At 41.0% G+C, this 21,164-nt stretch overlaps 1 protein-coding gene across 1 annotated transcript; it reads right to left on the bottom strand.

Annotated features, from left to right (window-relative positions):
- Nucleotides 1–2,226: 2,226 nt before the first annotated feature.
- On the bottom strand, nt 2,227–18,140 carry pn (exopolyphosphatase prune). Its single transcript, XM_080266880.1, is given in 10 exon segments — nt 2,227–2,403; nt 3,592–3,735; nt 5,072–5,227; nt 5,543–5,684; nt 6,675–6,786; nt 7,515–7,617; nt 8,273–8,444; nt 8,929–9,065; nt 10,404–10,514; nt 18,096–18,140. Coding segments are annotated over 10 exon segments (1,299 nt in total).
- Between the last annotated feature and the right edge of the window lie 3,024 nt (nt 18,141–21,164).

The following is a 21,164-nucleotide window of genomic DNA, read 5'->3' as shown; positions in this document are numbered from 1 at the left end:
GAGTCGGACACATTAAAAAAAAAAAAAAAAAAAAAAGTCACCTGCCAAGAAAGTGGAGCATCTTTGTCAGGAAACTTAAAACGGTCTAAGTTTATTTTGTTTCAGGACTTATTCTGTACTACGAGGAGTTGGTCACGTGCAATGTGTGAAGGAAAAGATAAAAGAGAAAAGTGTACGACGAAGTGGATGGGAAATACGGTGTTACTTTGTGTGTGTGTGTGTGTGTGTGTGTGTGTGTGTGTGTGTGTGTGTGTGTGTGTGTGTGTGTTGTGTGTGTGTGTGTGTGTGTGTGGGTGTGAATATGGGTGGAGAGTGTTGATATATATCCTAACAACAGACGTCAACCCTTAGCCTCCCAACCAAGGCCTCAAACAACATACCCGGTAATTCATCCCGATTGCCGATATTTGATAAATGAGGTAAAGGAACCAGGAACAGGCACATCAACGCTGCGCAGGTGGCACGGTGTATGGGAGTGTCAAGTTCACACCCACACAATGCTGGTCAGTAGGGGTAGGGTGGGGAGGGGGGGAATGAGGTCAGGAGTCGCATTTATAAAAGATCCTAACCAGAATTTATGGTGAACACTTCCATAACAGTTAATAATTACAGCACATCAGTTTGTTTTTAGTATTTTGTCACTTAAATGTTTACTCTTATTTGTAGTGTTTGGTATCTCTATGAGCCAAGACAAACGTATGCTCGTATACAGTCTTACACACGCCTTAGACGTAAGAGAGTTTATAATAGGCCTTGTGTAGGGTGGAGTTATCGTTGGTACATCAGAGTGCTGCCTGACACCCTGCTGAGTGCACCATTATCCTTGTCTCCCAGTATAACATAATGGAGGGATAACATGAAGCATCCACGCCTATTGAAAGCTTCCGGCTGTCCCGCTGATATGTAAATGGTCACACAATTACTTACGAGCAATTTTCACCATTTATCGTTCTCTGTAGTGCATCTTCCTAGGTGTCCCAATACAGTATATATATATATATATATATATATATATATATATATATATATATATATATATATATATATATATATATATATATATATATATATATATATATATATATATATATATATATATATATATATATATATATATATATATATATATATATATATATACACACAGTATATATGCCCTGGCCAAAAAGGCGAACACTATATTCTTATTTGTTCTAGTTCAGTCTTTCTTTCTACTCCAGAAAGACCATGTACATCTTATGCTTTTGAAGAGGGATTATAATGGTCCAGCAACTCCCTATTTCAGCTTTCGCAGACTAACGCACCGTATTTGTACACACTAGTTTACCATTACCCGTGACCTCAAATGATTTCGGTCAACCTCACATAGCCTATGTCCGAACTGGAGGTCATGCGAGTCTCCATGCCAAAAATTAGGCTGCTGGCTCCAGTCATTCGAGCGGGTATTACCGGTGACCTCAAATGACCCAGATCTTAATTTTGACCCCCCAAAACCATCCTTGGGTCACCCTGATTCAGAATTATATATATATATATATATATATATATATATATATATATATATATATATATATATATATATATATATATATATATATATATATCCCATTGGGTCCCGGAATTCCTGTGCGAGGGAATTTGCTGAAAGGGTGCTGGGCGTACCACCCTCTGCCTGTCGGCTCATAGTCGCGAAGCTCATAGGTCCTTACCCGGGGGTTCCCTTCTTTAATAAATTTTGAGAATGCCCAGTTCCGTCCTGTATTAAGGACACTGGGTTCGAATGAGTTAAATATATATAATTCAATCCCTTAGTGCATCAAGAGCGTGTTGGCTGCAGGCCACACTATTTAGTCCAGATATTTAAGTTGAGATAGCCCTGTCACTCTACTGAAGTGGTGATTTATGAACAATAAACCTCAGACATCAGTCAAATGGAAGCCCTTCAGAGCTACGTTCATTTGGAGCGCCATAACCCACTAGATCACCAGGCTTTCATTTGGATATATGGTTACCGTCCAAAGTAGTTAATGGTTTCCCGGGCTGGAGTAAACTATCTGAATATCAATCAGTGTAGCCTAATGACCTGAAGGTAACACTGCATCAGGAAGTAAATGTTAAAAAAACATCTGTACATGAGGTGATACTGATAAAAAATGGCATCAGGTGTCGGATGACTGAGCGTGAATATTTAACCTACTACAGTATATGGTGTTGCGGGGCGTGGCATCATTGTCCCCGGGTTGGTGACCGTGGGCGGGGCGGGGCGGGGGTGACAAGTGCTCGCCCCGCCACAGTGATGATGCCACCCGGGACGCATAAATCAGAGGCGGCAGGATAGACGGTCGCTTCCTCTACTTTACGCTGCCAGGTGCCGGGGTCTGCCGCAGGGATCTGGGTCATACGCTGGAAAGGTCATTGAGGCCCTGGGTGTAGCTGTGGGCGCGTGTGTGGGTATGGATGTAGTTGTGGGTGTGGGTGTTAGTGTAATTGTAGTTGTGGGCCTGGGTGCGGTTGTAGCTGAAGCAGTGACTGCGGGTATAGCGGTGTGTGCGTGTGTGTGTGTGGGAGGGGGAGAATAGGTATAGTTGTGTGTGTGTGTGTGTGTGTGTGTGTGTACTAATATATAAGTATCTCCTGCGTATCCATACTGAGGTAGAAAGAAGCGGGTATGTTGATGTAATGTGTAAGCAGATGTGTAATGTTGGTGTGGGTGTTGGTAGGAATATCTCATTTTTGTGCGAGTTCATTGCCTTTGAAAGTGTGGATTAGTGCCACAGGTTCCCAGTTCTGAATCCCCCTCCCCGATAAATGCAGGTAGTTTGTTAGCTTAAAAAGACATTTAGCTATTCAGTGGACATTTCTACAGCTGGCCTAACTAATCTGCAAATAATCACTAATTTTACTCTAAAGTGCTTCATTATGAGAAATGTCAGAAACAGTGCACCTTGTTTAAGTATTTGTCTTCCACGTCATAATGATGCTACCATATGCCATTGTAGACTGAGAAGCTATACATTTTGGGCGGCAGTGTTTTTAAGTGATACATATTTTCACCTTGAAGAACATAAGGATAAACAAACATGGAGAATGAAACACAGAAATAATTATATACAAGGTGTATTTAACTTTCCTGAGTCCATGGCGACCAGCTACGGTATTTTGCCCTTTATCTGTTTAGTGTGTGTGTGTGTGTGTGTGTGTGTGTGTGTGTGTGTGTGTGTGTGTGTGTGTGTGTGTGTTTGTGTGTGTGTGTTTAAGAATCTTCTTTATGGTGTAGTAGTCATAGTAACCAGGTTCCAAATAATCGTGAGCCTTGACAGGTATGCTTTTGTGTAACAGTGTGGAAGAGTTGTATGACTGCCCTGGATGGATGAATACATGGTGGCAGCGCCTGTATAAAATCACGCCACTAATATATTGAAGGAGGAGTAAATGCTGCAAGTGTCGACCAAAACACACCACTAAAATGTGTTGACAAGTATATGAAATTAAGGGATTCCCTGCGATTCTGTGTGTATGAGTATAGCCGTGTGTCCTTTTGCGTGAAGTGTATGCAGCAAAGGCCAAACAGAGTGCGGGTCACATTCGGGCGAGCCACTCTCTGACGAAGGGCAACACCACCTTCCTGGAGGCGGCCACGTTGCCCTGCGTGAAAGCCTGGCAGTGGTCCACGTGTGTGAGTTGTGGCGACAGCTGTAGTACGCTGTCCGATGCCCCCGTTAGCTCCGTCACCAGCTGGAATGGCAAAACATGTGGCTTTTAGTACTAGAACAAGACTGATTTTCCCTCTCTCTCTCTCTCTCTCTCTCTCTCTCTCTCTCTTATATAGCAGTTCTATACGCCTTCCCTTCAAGACTAGAACTGTCATCTTTCCATCTTCAGTGCTGAGCTGTAACAAAAGACTGATCTGGTGCTACTCAAAAAGAAGTGTTATGAAAGGATGCTGAGCCGTAGTGCTGTCATATTTTGCCACTAAACTACGGGAAATGGGCTGCAAAAGAACGATATCTCCGCCAAGTAAAGGTGGACACGAAAACGCATTAATCAGCATTTTCTGCGTTTGAATGACTACGTGTGAGGTGTGATATGCCTCTGATAACTTGTGATAGCCCGTGATACCTGCCATATAACGGGTTCTACGACCTCCCTACACTTCAGATAACATATCGGGTACAGATAACGTTGGCAAGTGACTGACCTTTTGTTTCCGGACAACAAAATATCTGTAACACGCCTCTCAAAGAATTTTAAACAATGATAACCAATGATTCAATTATAATTTGAAACAGCGCATAAAAGTAAAGTGAAACAACTGTTTTTACAAACTTCTAGGTTAGTGAAATGGGAATATATGAAAAATAGCTGTGTATCAGACAGCATCACAGCGACTTTGTGAGACCATAGTTTGTATTGTTGTTGTTGGTGTCCCGTGCAGATCTGAACCTGAACCCCTATCTTGAGGCTGAAGCTGTCCTCTGCCTGAAGCCACCAACCTCCTCTCGGGGGATAGGGAAGGAAATGAGGGATATTATTCAAACTGGTCAGCAAGGGATATCTGTATAACTGGGCAGAGGAGATGCTTAGTTATATTGGAGTCACCGCGTGAAAGAGTCCCTCTCCAACCAAAGATCTTGAAAACATTAGGCAGTTGAAAAGGGCCTTTCGTTAGTAGTAATATCATCGTCGTCGTCGTCATCATCATCATCATCACCATCCTAACATATCTCTCCACGGTAATATGGGGTGCAGAAGGATCCAGAAACAAGGAAAGAGAATGCGCCAAAAGTGTGAGAACAATCAACAGCATATCAAGTGACATAAACCAATCATCCACACATCAGTAAAGCTGCCGGATTCCCTCCTCCCCCCCTCCAAAAAGAAAAAGTCCGCCTGCTCTACCTCACACACAAGGCAGGTCCATTGCTTTCCTCTCTGACGCATCATACCAAAGAGTCATCTGTGGGTAAAGCAACGTACTAAGATTTTCCCGGGTAAGGAAAGTTGGCAGCATAAGCCGATGAAAAGGGGAAGTGGTGAAATATTTAACCAACTCTTCCTGACTGCAACTGACCTTGTCCCTGAGCGTGTGGTTGAGTGAGAATATGGCGATGTCTCTGATGACTGTGTGTCCGGTGATATTGATGCCCATAAGGACTATCAGGTCGTACCCCCGTGCCCCGCTGTGCTGTTCAAGGCTCTTACCAACACCCTCACGTCCCAGGTACTCCTGTGTACATGCAACAGTCGGGAAAAAATATATTACGAAAAACAAAACGTAACAGAAAAAAGGCAGTTAGAAAAAATACTAATTAAAAGTATTTAGCAATAATAAATATAAACATAATGTTTAAATAAATGAATAATGATAACTCACACACACACACACACACACACACACACACACACACACACACACACACACACACACACACACACACACACACATGAATAAAATGGTAAATATGTAGATGTGGCGGCAAGACAACACGAGCCTAACTTCATCTCAGATCCTGCATACTACAACTGGATAAAGACAACCCACCTGCACCATCATGGGGAGAGAGGCCAGAGCCACAGTCAGACCGCCCCCCGTCACCACCTTCACGTCCTTCCTCAGTAGCTGCTCACTGCTCAGGCCAGACACGTCGCTCTTGGCTGCTGTCAGCTCTTGGAATACCGTATCTCTGTTCAGAAGCCAGGATAATTGACTGGTATAATAAGTCTGTTTACTAGCCACACAGCAACTCCTTTACACTAACTCGGTCCACATTTTCGTCCTTTTGCAGCTAATTTGACGCAGTTTAGTGGCAGAAAATGATAATACTGTGGCTCTTTATTCTTTGCAGAGCACTTCTTTACGACTAGCATCATATTCTAGCGGAAATCTCTTGTTACAGCACAGGACTGTAGATGGAAATATGGTAATTTCAGGCCAAATTAGAGTAAAAGGAGTATAGAGTCTAGACAGACGTGCTTAGTGAGGTTGGAAATGACGACCTTATATCACTCCAAGGTCGTATTATTTCTATTGTTATTGTAGTCACTATGCTCTGCTCACTTTAACTAGACGTAAAAGCGCTATCTGTTCATCTTAAATGCTGAATTATAACAGGATATTAATACTAGATTGCAAAGCTGGTCACGACGATGTGCCATGAAAAAGGCCGTAGTAGTCTTATTCTGCCACTCACGTACCAATAATACGCTGCAGAAGGATGAAAATTTCCCCCATAGTTAAAATGAATGAATATAAACGATTCTTTTTCAGCTTAGGGGAGACGTCTTGCACGGAAGGGTTAAATGAAGGCTGGGTCTAACCTCTCCATTTCGAAAGTCTATCCTGTGGTGAGAAAAGTCGTCTAAATACAGTAAGAGCAATTATATATCACAGAACTGAAGGGGTTATCTGGCTTTTTATATTCCAGAAGGAAGATACTAAAGCTCTTTCACCTTAACAGGGCCCAGATTTTCATCCTTTTGTAGCTCATTTCATGTAACTGAGTACCAGAAAAAGACATTGCTACAGCTCTGCATCCTTTCCATAACACACTCTCGTATTTAGCATCATGGTCCAGTGTTAACCTATTGCTACAACTCGGTATTCAAGATGGAGAGGGCAGTTATAGTCCAACTTAAGTAAAAAGGGTACAATGGTAAATAAGACGGTGCTGTACCTGTGTGGCGGGGGGGTGATGAGCGCCTCCAGTTTGTGTACCATATCCACGTCCTTGGGGGTCACTCTCTTGGCTGCCTCGCTCAGATTCACAGTGTCCAGAATGATGGTGCCTGGATACACACACACACACACACACACACACACACACACACACACACACACACACACACACACACACACACACACACACCATACGCACACCATACGCACAATCATAAAAGTTGAGATACACATGCAGTTACAGAAACATCCAGTATATCTTCTTCGAGTGGAAACAAATTAACAAAATCAATGTATTGGTATTCTGGTAAGCAAATTATATACATATACTGTAGTAGACATAAACACAGGTCACTTAAGACTAGGGTATCATATTAACAACGTACCTACACTTTATGAAAATTTATGATATATTTGGGGAAAAATTTTAACGGAACGTAGCCTGGGTGTGTAATATATTGATCAAATGAAATAATATCTTAAGCCATAACTGAGGGTGAGGAGGGACATAAAAAATTCGTGTTTGGTATTTGGAGTGGTCAAATGCAACGACGATTACTAGATTACGGGAAATGTAGAGGGGTAAGAGAGCAGTGTCTGAATATAGAAGGGAGAGGGTAGTGTAGAAAGAAATAGGGAAGGACAGAAAGGGTGAAGGCAGGATAGAGGAGACTGGGTAGTGTAAAAGGGGGAATATAGAAGGGTGAAGATATGTGAGTAAAGAGGAGATGGGGGTAGTTCAGGGGAGGGCATGTGTTGACAGAAGAGTAGGTAGTTTACAGGGAAGAGATGGAAATGTGAGGGCATGTGTAAGAGGGAGGGGTACAGAGGGCCTCACCGTGAAGCAGACTGGCTATGGTGTGGTCAAGGATGGAAGGATTGGTGTTTAGGATACGCTCCGTCACCAGGGTACAGCATGATCCCACACCCTCCACTACCATCTCTGCACACACACACACACACACACACACACACACACACACACACACACACACACACACACACACACACACACACACACACACACACACACACACACACACACACACACACACACACACACACACACACACACACACACACACACACAGGAAAAGTACATTAGATTAAAAGATCCAGCGTCACCTTCTACACTCACTGATAGCACACTGGTAACTAATGTGAACTAGTATACTGAATTCTTTAAAGAACTGCATAGTTTTGAAAAAAATGAAAAGAAAGCCATTACTGTAAATCCACATCGTTCAAGCAGTTAACCCAGGTAATATAGCCATGCGACACACGAGATTTTCTTCTGTTAAATCAAGTCGTCCGAGGTCATCGATTAAAATCTATTTCCTCATCTTTAACTCACTCAGTTCGATGACATACTTTATAATTTTAATCAGTCTACCACTAGATAATTTTATTCAGCCTGGGATCTGGTAATGAAAAGGTTGATGAAGGCTGTCTCTATTCCCTAAGATTCGTAAAGTCTTTCCTGAGCTGCATATGATTGTCTCAAGGTAATAAGAATAAGATGGAAAATACGTCACTGATCTGGAGTTAAAGGCGTATTTCCTTACGGTAGTCAATGGATGTAACTAACTAACCAACCGACTGACTGACTAAATAACAACCTAACTAACCAGGTCCGGGCGATCTTTCCAGTTTGTGGTGGTCTATGACGAAGACCACGGCGGGGTCCAGGTGGGCGTCAGCGGCGGGCAGGAGGTTGTGGTCCACCAGACTTAACTCTAGCCCATCCGCTGCTAGGTCCACCGCGTCCCTTCAGCATCACACACACACATTGTTATTTGTAGCTATCATCATCATCATCATCATTAATCCACTAACTCAGCTCCAGCCCTATACCAGCCTCACTCAGGTCTAGGTCATGTCTTCAGCATCATGGATACATTAAATTCTCTATTGCTTTCATCATCGTTGTTGTCGTCATCGTCGTCGTCGTCAACATGCTACTGTCATCTGTATCATCGTTATCATCACCACCTGTCCCCACTGCATGTTAACATCATCCTCACTCATGTCCAGCTGGTTCCTGTGCCACCACACACACAATACCTGTAACTTTCATCGTCATTACACCATCATCATCGTCAGTATCATCGTCGTCGTCGTCACCGTCATCAACATCAGTCCATCAAGGATCTCCCAAGCTGAATATGTGGTCGGATGGCGGAGTATAAATCAAAAATAAGTCATCGTATAAGAGTCGAAATTACCTAAAGACAAGAAGTAACCTACGGTACCTGAAGACAAGCAAATCCTGGTTTATGTGGTGTTTGCTGAGCCAGTGTGTCACCTCGGTCCTTAGCGGGTAGTCCTGGGCCGGGATGTTCAGCACCGGAACCACCACCCGACCCTCTCCCTTCCCGCTCTCATTACACTAAACGAAATATAGCAGTATTTCAGTAACGCAACATTTTTTAAGTATTTTAGTAACGCAACATTTTTTAAGTATTTTAGTAACGCATCATCTTTTAAGTATGTGGGAATAATCAACCAGCTAATGTGGCCTATGGGGGAGTTCTTGCAATAAAGCATTTTATTTAAGGTTGTCAGATAAGCATTCAGTTGACCTTAATTAACAAGCATTCTTTGGATGTCGGGAGGAAAGGGACTGTAAGAGGAAATTTACACTTGTGGACATAAATATCGATACACTTTACTACGATAAATAACGAGTTAGCGAATGATAAACTTTGAAATCCAATAATATATCAGCAGCTCAATAAACGCTTCAGAATATTGTCTAAGAATTTCAGAGATGTTCGACTATAAAGTGTAGCGATGTTCTTGTCCACAACTGTACCTTGTTAAGTGAGTGTCCGCAACTGTACCTTCTTAAGTGAATGTCCGCAAGCGTACCTTCTTATGTGAGTGTCCGCAAGTGTACCTTCTTAAGTGAGTGTCCGCAACTGTACCTTATTAAGTGGGTGTCCGCAACTGTACCTTCTTAAGTGTCCGCAACTGTACCTTCTTCAGTGAGTGGAAGGGCATTTGGAAGAAGGGAAGAAACACTGTAAGAAAAAAAAACCCTGCTGAACGAGTGCAGGAGGAAACAATTCTAGAAAAAAAAAGGGGGGGGGGGAAGAGGTTGTATGGAGAGACCCACTTTGCTAAGTGGAGGAGGGACATTGAAAAGAAGCACTTGAAGGATGGAAGGAAAGAGATGAGGAAAGGAAGGAAAAATGAAGGGAGGAAGGAAAGAGAGAGAGTATGGAAGGAAAGAGATGATGGAAGGAAAAGGACGGTAAGAAAACACGCATCTTTTAGGAGTGGAGTAGTAACTTATTAAAGAAGTGTCTGAGGGAAGAGAGGAAAGAAAATGATGCACCATGCCGAGTAAGTGGAGAAGCATATGACAGAAAGGAGGAAAGGCACCGCAAGAACAGATGCACCTTACTGAGGAGGAGAAATTCATACCGTAACAGAGGAAGGGGGGAAATAGACTGTAAAGAAAGACACACCTTATTAAGTGGAAAAGGAGCCAATAATAGATGCATAAGAAGAGACAGTATTAGGAAAGACGCACCTTGCTGAGCGTGTGTAGGATGAAGCCATAGGGAGGAACCAGTAAGAGGAGCATTTTAAAGGGGGAAAGTAAAAAAAAAAAAAAAATGCAAGGAAAGATGCACCTTCTTTAGTGAGTAAGGAAGGAATAATTAAGGAAGAAAACTGTAAGGAAAGACACGTTCATGAGTGAGAGTAATTAGAGACATACCTTTTTGAGTGAGTGTAGGAGGAAGCCATAGACGATAGCGCTGACGGCAGAGTCCAGATCGCAGGCCTCATTGCACAGCACCACGTGAAGGCGACGGGGGCACTGGCTTACCTAGGATATAAACATTCTTGACCTTAAGTAATGTATAACATTGCTTGTTTGTATTTATATCTTCATTCATACACCTACCGCACACTTCATAGTCCCAGTATATTGCTTTTACTATAACGTGGCCAAAAACTGCCATCTCTCCAGCTTGAATACTGAGCTGCAACAATAGAGTAATACTAGAATACGAAGCTACTGACGAATATGTTTTATGGAAAGGATGTAGAGCCGTACCTTTGTTTTTTTCTCCCACTGAGCTACGTGAAATAAGTTGCAAAAACATGGGCAGAGTTACAGTTTAAACGGTACAGTGAATAATAACGTAAAAAATATGAAAACAAAGTAATTATTCAAATCACACCACTCATTACAATACCAGTAACAATACAACACATTTTTCATAACACCATACCGCTCATCACAACACAACACGGCAATCACAACACACTCCACCACGCATCACATGTAGGACACCACTCACACATCACTTATATCAGGCTTACTTCTGTTATAACCTGTGAGATACTTAGCTTTAACCCCTCCAGTACAATGACGTCATTTTATAGTTTATTCTGATTGCCTCTAGACGATTTTTCTCAAGATCTCTCGTACTGAAGAGATTAAAGATGGCTACAGTACAGCTAACGCCTCTAGTTCGAACTGTTTCTCCTAAGTTCAGTACAACCGTGTGAAGGTAGCAAGAGTGAAAATAATCCACAAAATTCACCATCCCGTACTTCGTCACATTAAACCAAGTTACTGAATTACTTTGAACAGTTGATCCCTTCGATATGGTGCTTTTTTTTTTTCTGCTGCTTTAAGACAATTTTATTTAACTTAGGAAAGGCCACTCATATTGTGGAGATTAGTGAAGGCTCTGTCGAAGCCCTCCAGCTCGAAAAGTCTCTCCCACGCAAAGTGAGATCGTCTGACACAAAAGGATGAATGAAATGTGACGTCTTTGTACCTTATTCATGTTACTACCATGTATTTAATCAGAGTAGAAGAGCGTCCTAGCAGTGGAGTAATTAACGAATGCTGTATCTAACCCCACCTCCGTTCTGAAACTCTCCAAATAGTAAAATCACATGGGGAGAACAAAAATGAAAATAAAAATGACGTCTCGGGCAGGGGACCGAAGCTAGGGTATCGTGGTCTACAAAAGATAAATAAGTAATAATGCACATAAAGGGCACAGTCAGTCAACTCCTTCGTCGTCGCATCGTCTTTGCTAATATACTGCGCTAACGCCAGACGATTTTGCCGTTCACCAGGAGCACAAGGGTCCACGGCTAGGCTGATATTTACGGGGAGGGTTACTTACCGCTCGTCCCCGAGTGGCATTATGTGGGGAATAAACTCCACCCACTCCTCGAATATAAATGTTATGTGCCACGCCCAGTTCGAGCGCCTTAGCCCAACAGATTAAGAGAGATCCAAGAAGTCCTAGGGTTAATTCACAGTGCCAGGAGTGTTCTCAGAGCGAGCCGTCCCCTCCCCCCCCCACTCCTCCCACCACCACCACCACCTCATACACAATTTCTCTGGAAGCCTATGGTCGCACTTGTGTATTCTGTTTATATATATTTAACTACGAAAAGATCTAGAAGTCCAAGGTTTAATCAGCAATGCCAGGACTGTGTTTACTGCAGAGTGCCCTCCTCTCCCTCTCTCCACCGTTAGACACACACACTTTCACCCACGACTATCGGTGCGACTCTCTACTACACCCGTGCGTGAAGACGGGCTCGCAAAACAATGACAACTTTTTCCGCAGCATACATTTCTCACACTCAGTGGGCGATGAGGAACGCAGTGATGCAAGAGATATCGCAGTGTTCGAAATATAAATCCAGTCAATATGTTTTCCGATTTTCTATTAAAAAAAAAAAAAAAAAAAAAATCAATATCAGAAGTCATGCCTTACTGAAACTTACTAATTTTGGTGCAGCACTTTCTCAGTGCGACACATTCTCGGTGGCTACAAAGACAAACTTCGGAAAATGAAACATTAATGGCACGGAGACGAAATTGGGAAAGACAGGCATCACTGACTTCTTTTTTTAAGATAAAATCTTTTACTGTTGTTACTGCTATTATCGAAGATGAAGGCATAGCTATTGTAATCTAGTCAGTTTCTGTGTATGTTTATTTGGATGTAACTATGTAACAAAATATCTCTTGCATACCTGATCCAATCATAATAACAACTGGCACATAAATTGCGTCTGGGTCTGGGAAGAAATGACTCGATTTTGGTGCAGATTAATAAAAGGTGAAGGTCACGGGTCAGTTCAAAGTTAAGAGTACAGAAAATATTTCGTGAATACCGGTTTAAACTTGGATCAGACTTGGCACCACCCGATGTGCCTGGACGTAACAATAAGTTATTCGCATTTGATACAGCTCGATCAAAGGTCAAAATTTGGGCGCAGCCTCGCAGTGCCCTCCTATGAGCACTGTCTGTAGATATATGGGTTATCTTAGTAAAACACACACACACACACACACACACACACACACACACACACACACACACACACACACACACACACACACACACACACACACACACTGCCGAACAGTTTCACTTCATGTTATTATAGGATACAAAAACCTAAGATTAAAGAAAAAAAAAAAAAACTGAGCCACTTCAATACTGGTTCGGCAGAATTGGGAGGAGAAAAGTGTTGACTACCTGGTGCCATAAGACACTCACGTACTTGGTGACCCCCTCTCCAAACATCCCTCTCCCCTCCATTCCCAACCCCAACCCCGTCCCCTCCGTCTCGTGCTGTCAAAGGTCCTTCCTTGCTTCAGTGATAACTCTGCCAGCCCAATGATGCCTCATGTATATATACCGTCGTATATATATATTATATATATATATAGATAGATAGATAGATAGATAGATAGATATAGATAGATAGGTAAACAGATATAGATAAAGATATATAGATAGACAGACAGACAGACAGATAGATAGATATAATAAGCTACTGATAACTTCAAACGCCTTTATTCAGTGTAGGAGAGAAAGCTTGTACGGAAGGGGTAAATGAAGGTTATATTGATCCTCCATTTAGAAATATGTGTCCCAGGCTTAATACAATCGCCTAAAAAGAGCAAGAATAAAACATATGACATTTTCAGAGCGAATGGGTAAATAAGCCATGACCTGTCTCTTGGTTGTCTCACAACCAGATGTCTCTCCTCAGCCGAGTACAACCGTCTGGCTCTGGCAAATTTAAAAATATACATAGACGGCACAGTACTGCAGGTATAATGAAGTTAAACGGGAAAGTTTATCAGTAATTCCTTAACTTCGATGAGTTTAGCATTAATCAAGCACGATCAATCTCTCGAGAGGTAGAGCCAGGTTACTCTAGTCTTATTCATACTAAATCACACATTCAAACATCCATATTTCCATCTGGTGTGCTCCCACCGTCTGGTCTTCACCGCACTAAGCAATTTCCCTTCCACAATGTAAAGTATAGCCTTCATATATACTGCTCGTATACTTGTATATATATTTCATAATACCTCCTTGTTCATTGTTTTACATATTTCTCCAGCTCCATAAATTCCAAGAGTATCTTAAAGTCAGTCATACACATTCTTTATACAATCTGCCACACTTTAAACATTTAACCCACACATTCCCCGCCACTCCAGAAACCAACCTGTTCATCACATTAAACATTCTATATATATATATATATATATATATATATATATATATATATATATATATATATATATATATATATATATATATATATATATATATATATATATTCACTGTCTTCCATCCTTTACCTGCAACACTCAACATACTGAATTTCACGGTGGGTGAACTCAGTAAACTAGTTGACAAAACTGAGCTAATGAATATAAACCTTTAGTTCTGTAGATTACGAAAATGCCTCTGATTCAGAAAAAAAAAAAAAATGACATACTCGGTACGCATTCAAGGCGCAAATGAACCTTTGGCAAGGCTCCTACAGAACAGTTAGGGTACATTTATGGTACAGTGCTGCCGTGATTCAAGTGCACAGTGCTAGACAGAATCAAAACTGAGAAAGAAGTAATCCATGATAATACAGTTCATCATAGGTATTTATTGCGTGCCTTGAAGAGATTTTCAAAGGGCTGATATGGATAAGAAACGTTATAAATACTGATGGAAAGTACTTGACCACTAAAGATATGCAGTTGACAATATTTTTACCTCAGAAACGGTATAAGAATATTGCAGGTGATGCTTAGTGGCCTACACAGGAGTTTCAAAGTAGGTCTACTGGTGAACAGAGCTAAAACAAAAGTTGTTGATGGTGATGTTCTGGAAAATGAGTACCGGGTATGTTTATTTAGGCCATGAGCTAATGTTGACCAAAGATCACGATTATGAAATTCAGGTTCACATAAGAATGGGATGTAAATGGTACAAGGAGTTAACTTGCCAACTCACGAAAACTACGGAGAATAAGCTAAGGAGGGAACAAAGAAAAATGAAGCTATCAGTGTTCGGAATAGCAATGAGCAACAGCAGCGTCGTTATTAGAACACACTAAAGTGAAAGATACCGGTAATACAAATAGGCCCTATGATAAAAGAACAGAAATTAAGCTGGAAGGGAGAAGTAGCTAGAGGAGAGAAAACAATAGGAGCAATAGATGAGCTGACTATAAGCCAAGACGTATTAGGAGTGGGGACAAAACACCCACGAATTGGAGAAACGAGATATAAAAGTACCGGTATGCGGAAGTAGTCTAACATGTTAAAGACTGGTAGTCTTCCAAGTCATGGTATTGGATGGAAGAGGCCTTTGTTCAGTACTGGAATATATATATATACTGTATATATATATATATATATATATATATATATATATATATATATATATATATATATATATATATATATATATATATTGCCAGACGCCTCAATCCCGTTTGGGGTGGCCACAAACAAATCGCCTCCAAGTCGCCCTGTCCCCCGCCATTTCACTGCCCTGCTCTCATCTCACACCCCCTCTCTCATATACCTCTCCACCCCATCCCTTCATCTCATCCTCGGCCTCCCCCTCCCTCTTCCCCCCTCCAACTCACTCACATACACTCTCTTCGTCAGTCTTTCACCCTCCATCCTCTCCACATGGCCAAACTACCTCAGTGTGTTCCCCATAACGCTTCCTATCACATCCATATCAACACCACAACGCTCCTTTACGTCCGCATTCGTCAGCCTGTCTCTCCATGTGACTCCACAGGCTCCTCTTAAATAACTCATTTCCACTGCTCTCACTCTTGACTTGTGTCCTTCCAACAACGTCCAAGCTTCACTTCCGTACGTTAGAGTTGGTATCACAATACTGTCATGTAGTAACTTTTTCACTTCCATGCTCACTTCCCTGTTTCTTATCACTGCTTTCAAAGAACCAGCAACCTTTCTTCCCTGCTGTACCCTTTCAAGCACTTCACCCTCCAAACCTCCATCCTTACTCATCACACTACCCAAGTACTTAAACGTACTCACATTTTCCAATTCCTCACCATCCAACCTCGCTATACATTCACTGACTTCACCTCTCTCAAAGACCATCACTTTACTCTTCCCTACATTCACCTTTACATTCCGTTTCTTACACACTCTCTCAAACTCATCCACCAAGCCTTGCAGCTCCCTTTCGTCTTCACTCAACAACACAGTATCATCTGCAAACAACAGCACAGGGAGTTTCCAAACACTATCCTCTCTCACCAGGGCCACTCCAACATCCACTACCCTACCTTGTACCTCTTTTATTACCCCATCCATGTACAGATTGAACAACCATGGAGACATGACACATCCCTGTTTCAAACCAACTTTCAAAGAGAAAAATTCACTTAGTTCACCATCCACACGCACTGCAGCCTTCGCACCATCGTACGTACTCTTCACAGCATTCAACAACTTCCCATCTACTCCATATATTCTTAACACTTTCCACAATCCTTGTCTATCCACCCTGTCATATGCTTTCTCCAAATCCATGAAAGCCGCATACAACTTCTTTCCCTTCTCTAGAAACTTTTCCACTAAAGATCTAAGAATGAATATCTGGTCTACACAACCTCTTCCCTTCCTAAAGCCTCCCTGTTCTTCTCCAACTAATTTCTCTGTTCTTTCTCTAACTCTGTCAATAAGTATCCTACCATACACTTTTCCTATTATACCAAGAAGACAAATGCCCCTATGATTACCACACACTTCTTTTTCCCCTTTTCCTTTGTACAAGGGAATAATTATACCTGACTTCCAATCCTCCGGGACTCTACCTTCCTACCAGGCCAATCTGCACATCTTCTACATCCATTCTACTACTATCTCTCCCCCAAGCTTCAGCATTTCACCACACACTCCATCAATTCCTGGGGCTTTCCCCGATTTAACTTTCTTCATTGCTTCCACAACTTCTATCCTACTGATTTCTTCCTGTCTTCTCACCTCCCTCCTTCTCCCAGCCATTCCCCAGCCACTTACACTCGCATTACTTCCATCCTCTACATTCAACAATTCCTTAAAATGTTCTCACCATCTGCTCACTTTTTCTCCCTTCTCCACTAGTAATCTACCATTTTTATCTTTCACTCCCCTGCTAACTTCACTTCCACCCTGTCTTACTCTTTTCACCTCTTTCCAGAACATTTTCTTACGGTCCCTCCACTTTACACTCAAATTCCTTCCAAATTCCTCATCCACTCTCTTCTTACTCTCTCTTACTAATCTTTTCACCTCTCTCTTTCTTTCTACATATAACTCTCTCTTCCGCCTCTTAACTTCTTCCACGCCCCTATCTCTCATCCATTCATTGTATGCTTTCTTCTTTTGTGCCACAGCCTGTTTCACCTCTTCATATATATATATATATATATATATATATATATATATATATATATATATATATATATACACCACGTGATTAGCAATAAAAACGACATTTACTTTTCAAGTACGGTATTGGGCAATGGTTCAGCTACAAGTCTTGTAGCACCTTGAAATGCAGTTATGCCAGACAGTACGTACTGACAGTAAGATAACTTTTATAAATATCGTGTTAACAACAGCCACCAAACCATTTTAACTGACCCTGTTACCAACCCTACCGCGATCCAGGCAAACAAATCCGTGAATAAGTTACTTTAAAAGAAGTTAGTGTCAGCTGCGTTGGAGAAGGTAATAGGGAAATCTTGTCCTCAGTGGATAAAAGATGCAACCATGATAGTTTTTTTTTTTTTAATAATATTTTAAAAGTAACTTAAAAAAATCGAAGTGAGTTTTACTGCCCATCAACTACTGCTGCTGCTACTACTACCACTACTACTCACTAATGCAGTAGCACCGGTATACTATCTGTTTTGGTGTTACTATATTCTAACAGTACTTACCTTAGTTAACGATGTTCATCTCATGTTTCATAACAATGGCAGCAATTACTGAATCTGACTTTCAGTTCACTCCTATACCTGAACAGCAATGTCGATATATATCCCCTTTCATTGTTTTATATGTTTTCTTTTCACGTTATGTACTTACCAGGACTTCCTTTGCTGCATGCAGAAACTCTACTATAGGTGTCATATCACAGGCCTTGGTTGTTTCACTATAATTTAACATTAAACAGCAGTTTGTATGTGTGTGTATTCAGTCAGCTGATGAATGTAAACAAGTCTTGCATTCAAATATGAACTGATTTAAAATATGTCATTATTTAAAGTTGTGTCTGTTTAATAAAGAAATTTCATCCATTCGTAATTTATGGATGCTGTTACTTGAAGTTAAAGTTAAGTAAAAGCATTAATAGCAACAGTGTATGTACTATTCTTCAGTTTCTGGTACGAATGCTCTTTACATAGAAAACTTTTTATGGGTAACTAATAGAAAGGAAAACTTCTCGTCATGTAAAGTGTTCATGTTATCAGTTACTAACACGACAGTAATTATTAAGATTTTCATCATACATTAGTTACTAAGCAGTGTTTATAAAAGATGGTGATGTGAGTACGGCCATCTGTGATGTTCAATAGGCTATATGGAGTGTTCAGGTGCGTTTACTTATGTTTTCACCCTTCAACCTTCTCCGCCTCCCACCCTCATGATCCATTCCTTTGTATATTATTGGCAGGCTCTTTTTTCATCCTCCTACGGTCATTTGGTTAGGGGTAAATTGGAAGAGGAATGATGTTTCTGATTCAGTGGTCATTTGGGTGGGAGGGGAATACTCGCATTGTACTTTGTTTTACGGCATCTAGGGATAGAATACTGGAGCGCTCTCTATTTTCATTTTTAGTTATGATATTATCTGTATTTACGGCATTTCCCGTTGTCCATTACTATTTATTATGTATTTACTATTTATTATGTAATTCGTTTACTCTAAGCTGACAAAGATCCATAACCCCTTTCAGTTGGGTTGATGGCCAGCTGTATTCGGACTGGAGGATCGATTTAACCAGTAATCAGGGAGACTCATTTCTACTAAAGTTCCTTGAATTTCACTTGACCACGACATAATATTTAAGTTGTGGTAGTGGCCTAGTTTTGTCAGATGAAATAAAACTGACTACATGTACAGTGAAAATATTGACATGACTGATTGATGAGAGCAACGGATAAAACGCCTTCCATCCTGTTCACAAGCACTGTCATCCCAGCACTTCACCTTTAGTTTACTTCTTAGTCCCGTTTCTTTCTACATTAACTCCTCCTATCGTTGGCTGTATTACAGTATTGCTTTACCCATTATTCCATGTTAGCAATAAAGTGAAAAGTGTAAACAGTGATTGTTATAAATGTTGATGATATCTCACCCCATCTCCAGGTGGGAAAAGGGGCCATGATGATGATGGTGGTGGTGACGACGACGACGATGATGATGATGATGATGATGATGACGTTAATGATGTTGTTTGGGATAATACTGATGATAAGAAGAGAAGTGCTAAATACGTGACGTGAAATGATTGTCTCCACACCCACCCACCCCCTCCCACTTTCCCACATTATTTCCATTCTCCAGTTGACTCACTTTTACTCAACACTCCCGGCTTCCATCTCCACAATCTTCACTCTTGCACTCAGACTGCAGTTCTGTGTGTGTGTGTGTGTGTATGTGTGTGTGTGTGTGTGTGTGTGTGTGTGTGTGTGTGTGTGTAAACTACTTATAAGCAGGGGTAGGACATGTGACAGAGATGAGAGAACCTCTCATATATAAGAGTTGAATACCTGTTAAGTACCACTTTGAGCATTTATATCTTTAATACAGGAGAGACTCACTTAAAACTTTATTCACTAAATCCTGCCACCACTTCAAGCCTCCCTCCCTCAGGCGCTCTTCCTCACTGCTTTTCCTCCTCGTTCTTGGTCTTGCCTTCATTCTGCTATTAGCTTCCCTCTCATAGCCCTCTGCGTACCATTTATACTTATTATCACCATTTGGACCATTTTTTTCGCCAGTTAGTAAATGTTTTTTAAGATATAGAATGCCGAAGGTATTATAAAACAACCAGTCATATTTTATTAATCATTTATCCTGAACATATGCAAATGAACAGTAACTATGGGCAGTGCATTTCAGCATTCGCACAGTAATACAATACCTTTCAAACTACACCATCCTTAGCAGTTTCCAACCTTGCTGATACACTGTTTCAACACACCTTTCTGCCATTACCTTCAGTACAAAATAAATTAGTACAATCTTTTTACTGTACAATCACTTACTGCTACGTATAAGAATAGTTTTTTTTTTTTTTCTGACTGAACACAATGACCAGTTAGTCTGCAGGCCTTACCGCCATACAGAAGAGGTAACACAGGGGCAGGTGATATTCTTTGGGTGGTTACCGGTATTTTGGGTTCTGTGGCACACACCTCCCTCACCACACACACTAGGAGCCGTATTACCGTATAGGTTATGGAGGCTTTGACGTATTCTCGTCAGTTAAGGAAGCTCCCTAACACCTCTAAACGATTTATTTTTGGAAATGGTTGGTTAATATCGTTTGATAAGTTATCTGTGCAGAGTTTGGTGATATTAGAATAATTTATGTAATACACAAGAGTACAGGAAAGTGTAAAATAAACAAAATTAATCGCATAGGAGAAGGTGTTAGGGAGCTTCCTCAGCCCGGGAATACCGACCTTTGTTATTGCACCTCTGCCTCAGCTATTGATTTTGCATATTACAACATAATATTCTATTGTTCGGTATTCTTCATATTAAGACAAACAAATTACGTGATTAACATGATACCAACGAATATTAAACGTTCCATGTACAGATGTATATTATTCTCGTATATTGTTTATATCTTTTTGATGTTGACACAGACTGAGAATTTATCTTGCAAATATACGGATATATTAACGTACTAGATGTAGTTATAAAATCAGAAGGAAGAGGCGTTAGAAAGCTTGCCAAACTGACGAGAGTACGGGCTTGATACAGCTGAGTTCACAAGTCAGTGGTACAGTGGTTGGCACATATTAGTAGGAAAAGAAGATTTCGGATTAATGTTTGTCGACTGCATGAGAGTCGTTAAGTTAAATTATCAGCTTTTGTCAAGTTACACTCTTCCCCTAGAATACAACACGCAGCAGTCA

The sequence above is a fragment of the Coenobita brevimanus genome, chromosome 22 (assembly GCF_032717465.1).
Source record: "Coenobita brevimanus isolate Jiangsu-jjx chromosome 22, ASM3271746v2, whole genome shotgun sequence".
NCBI classification, from domain to species: domain Eukaryota; kingdom Metazoa; phylum Arthropoda; class Malacostraca; order Decapoda; family Coenobitidae; genus Coenobita; species Coenobita brevimanus.
This window is presented reverse-complemented; position numbering and strand designations above follow the sequence as displayed.